The 3,631-nt window shown below is 46.2% G+C and overlaps 1 protein-coding gene across 1 annotated transcript in view; it reads left to right on the forward strand.

Annotated features, from left to right (window-relative positions):
- The first annotated feature begins 449 nt into the window (after nucleotides 1–449).
- The window catches only part of GPR37 (G protein-coupled receptor 37 (endothelin receptor type B-like)), a 28,971-nt gene continuing 25,789 nt past the window's right edge, over nucleotides 450–3,631 (forward strand). The window contains exon 1 of the mRNA XM_012650441.1: nucleotides 450–1,483. Within this exon, the coding sequence (XP_012505895.1) occupies nucleotides 461–1,483 (1,023 nt within the window). The 5' untranslated portion in view covers nucleotides 450–460. The remainder of the gene's footprint in view (nucleotides 1,484–3,631) is intronic.

Genomic DNA, 3,631 nt, shown 5'->3' on the forward strand with positions numbered 1-3,631 from the left:
TCCCTCTAGAGACCTTGGCTCGCGACTGGATAAAGGAGTATGGAAAGGATGTAAATAAGCAGAGCAACTGTAACAAGAAGGCAACCACCCAAAGGCAGGGAGGAGCGTGGGGCTTCGTTCGGTTTGCCCCAATTGCGACATTAATCAAGAGTCAGGTGCTGATTGCAACTTTTCAAGGTCGGCCACCGAGAGTAGCCATTCCCTCTGTGAACGCTGAGGGTACGCCTCGCTCGGATTGGATTCTGTCTGAGAAATGCACGGGACACCAAAGGAGGAAGGATTGTAGGAGTGTATGTGTGTGACCCCAAGACCCATCCTCCACCCTCCTGGTAATCTCCGGTCCCCCGTTGCCCGGGCGGGGGTGAGTATGTGACATGTGTCTAACTCTCAGCAGTAACTTCGGCAGCAGGTGTCGGTCCTAAGCAGGAGCCGCGGCTGCCGGGTGCGCCCTTGCCAAGCCATGCGGGCTACGGGCGCGTTTCTCGTCCGCATGTCACGGCTGCTGCTGCTGCTACTGCTCAAGGTTTCTGCCTCTTCTGCCCTCGGGTCCGCCCCTGCACCCAGGAACCAAACTTGTCGGGGGGAAAGCTGTTCATCTACACTGATCCAGCGCCGTAGCAGGGACGCTTGGGGGCCGGGACATTCTGCAAGAGACGTTGTTCGAGCCCGTGCGCCCTGGGAGAAGCCAGAGTCAGCGGTGCTCGCCGCGCCCTCCTGGTACATACCGGCGGCCGCAGGCGATTACCCAGGTGCCAGGAGAGGGGCGGAGGTGTCGGCAGCCGAACCCTCGGGACCTCCAACCAGACCGCCCAGCCCCTGGAGGTGGAAAGGCGCTCGCGGTCAGGAGCCCCCTGAAACTTTGGGGAGAGGGGACCCTACGGCCTTCCAACTCTTCCTACAGATCTCAGAGAAAGACGAGAAGGGTCCCAGAAGCGCTGGCATTTCCGGGTGGAGCCAGGAGCAAAGTGTGAAGACGGTGCCCGGAGCCAGCGATCTTTTTTACTGGCCAAGGAGAGCCAGGAAACTCCAGGGTTCCCGCCACAAGCCCCTATCCAAGACGGTCAGTGGACTGGCGGGGCACGAAGGGCGGACAATTGCACCTCCTGGGAGGGCGCTGGCCCAGAATGGGTCCTCGGGTGAGGGGGTCCCCGAGCGCGGCGGTCCCCGCCGGGGGAACAGCACGAACCGGCGCGTGAGACTGAAGAACCCCTTCTACCCGCTGACCCAGGAGTCATACGGAGCCTACGCGGTCATGTGTTTGTCTGTGGTGATCTTTGGCACCGGCATCATCGGCAACCTGGCGGTGATGTGCATCGTGTGTCACAACTACTACATGCGGAGCATCTCCAACTCCCTTTTGGCCAACCTGGCCTTCTGGGACTTTCTCATCATCTTCTTCTGTCTTCCGCTTGTCATCTTCCACGAGCTCACCAAGAAGTGGCTGCTGGAGGACTTCTCCTGCAAAATTGTGCCCTATATAGAGGTAATGCCTCCCAGGGGGTCTCAAGCTACTGGTTGTATCCGTTTTCAGGATTGTAGCATCAAAGAACTGCTTCTGGATGCACCTACCTGGCTGAAGCCCTTTGCTGTTTATCTAGGTCCCGCCTCCATTTCTCTTTCCAATCATTTATGCATGTATGTATATATGAAAGGAGGCAGCTTTACTACATCACCTTCAAATTCATCTGCTCCTGGGCTGTGAAAAAATGATGACATCATAGTGTACAAAATTGTTTGGATTATGCATCCATCTCTCTGAATATGGTGTTATGCATATTTCTGATTTGGCACCTATCAGAGATTCTAGGGTTAAATAAATGGCCAGCCCACGGTTGTCATTATCAGAGCCCAGCAAGGGAAAAAAAAATCATTAGCATTTATCTACTAGATTTCTAGTGCTTCAACGTGATTATTCCCTGAAGAAGATTATTGCATTTTTTTAAATACCAAAGTTGGAGTAATATTTTATTTTTTAAAAAAGGATATCTGCCTTTCTTTGTCAGTTGGCCTCATGATATATTAATAACCTCTCAAATTAGTTTAAGTGTCTGGCTGTCTTCCGTGCTATGCTATCTAAATTCTTGTGTCATTTCTGGTTTCTTCCTTTTTCCTTGTCAATTGTCTAACAGTTTTATTTGTTTTTGCATGAATGAAATTAAGCAAAAATAAGACTTTGGCCATCATGACACAGAATTTGTTTAACATATCACAGTATATAGTATTATTTGTCATGTGATATGCGTATAAAGAATTGGCTATTTTAAGGGATTGACGCTAAGACTAAAAAATTTCTTTAAAAGATGGGGGCCTGAGTTCTAAGTAGATTCTAGTTATCAGCCAAGAAGAATAACATCTATTGGATGTCGGGCAGGGGAGAGGGGGGAGGAGGGAGGAGGGGACGGGTATATGCATACACAAAGAGTGCAATGCGCACCATCCGAGGGATGGACACACTTGAAACTCAGACTTAGGGGTGGGGGGCAAGGGCAACATATGTAACCTAAACATCTGTACCCCCATAATGTGCTGAAATAAAAAAAAAAGATGGAGGCCTGTAATAAGTTCTAAACTTTGCAAATGAAAGTCATTTTGAGTAAAATTTTACTGCTTCATCCTGCAGCTAGTGTCCTGAACCATTATTATAGTTGGAATTTACTCTTTAAATGGCCTCTCTTTAAACACCAGCTCTTGGATGGGGCTCAAGTGTTTTGCTGCCAGTTGTGTTTGTAGCCAGCTGGCCCTTGATTTTCTCCATTCAGACTGTCCATTTCATTTATGGAAGCAGAAGAAGGGAAACTGTAAATATTTCAGAGCCCCTGATCCTGTCTGGCACCAGGGCCAGTGACACTATGTTCAACATTGTTCCAGGGCCTAAAGCTAGGGGATAAGTAAACAGAAAACAGTACCTACTTAGAAGGACCAAGGCAAGAGACAATAAATAAGACCCTCTGTTATCTTGACAGAGATCAGATGCAGAGTCATTCCATGACTACTAAATCAGCTGTTGCTACTTTACCAGGATCCAGGATTTCTCTTGTTGCCAAGCTCAAAGTATCTCTGAAACATCTAATTTATTTGGTAGACAGTTCATTTTTCAATTGTGGAGGAGGTCATTAAACTTATGTTAGAGAATATGTGTCTGTTTACCACTTATCTTTTTAAGGTCAATTTCCATTTAAGATTTCTCTGATTATTTGAATAATACAGAAGAAATTGACTTATGCAAGGAGAAAAAAAGTACACTACAAAGGGGGCAGGAGAGGTACTCGACTAAGAGAAATGTTTTGGCTTGTCTTGCTGAACATGTACTAGACATGTAGAAACTTTTATATATTAGAGGGGAAAACAATAGAGAGGACAGAAAAAAGAAATTGAGGAAAGAAAAGAAATTACCAGTTCTTAGAAGAAAACTTTAAAAGACAGGAATTCTATAAAATTCAGGAAAGAATATAAAAACTTTGGTTAGTTTAATGAGACTCAAAAGTTTTAAGTGATGGTATTACATATGTTTTAATTTTCTTTCACTCTAATTCTGAGGATTTTAAAAAATGTATAATACTTTCTTTCATTTGTATTTCATTTTCAGTTTAATTTTCTCCTCCTTAAGGCTATTTTGTTTTTTACCTCTTCT

This window comes from Propithecus coquereli, unplaced genomic scaffold (assembly GCF_000956105.1).
Source record: "Propithecus coquereli isolate 6110/MARCELLA unplaced genomic scaffold, Pcoq_1.0 Scaffold326, whole genome shotgun sequence".
Classification (NCBI taxonomy): domain Eukaryota; kingdom Metazoa; phylum Chordata; class Mammalia; order Primates; family Indriidae; genus Propithecus; species Propithecus coquereli.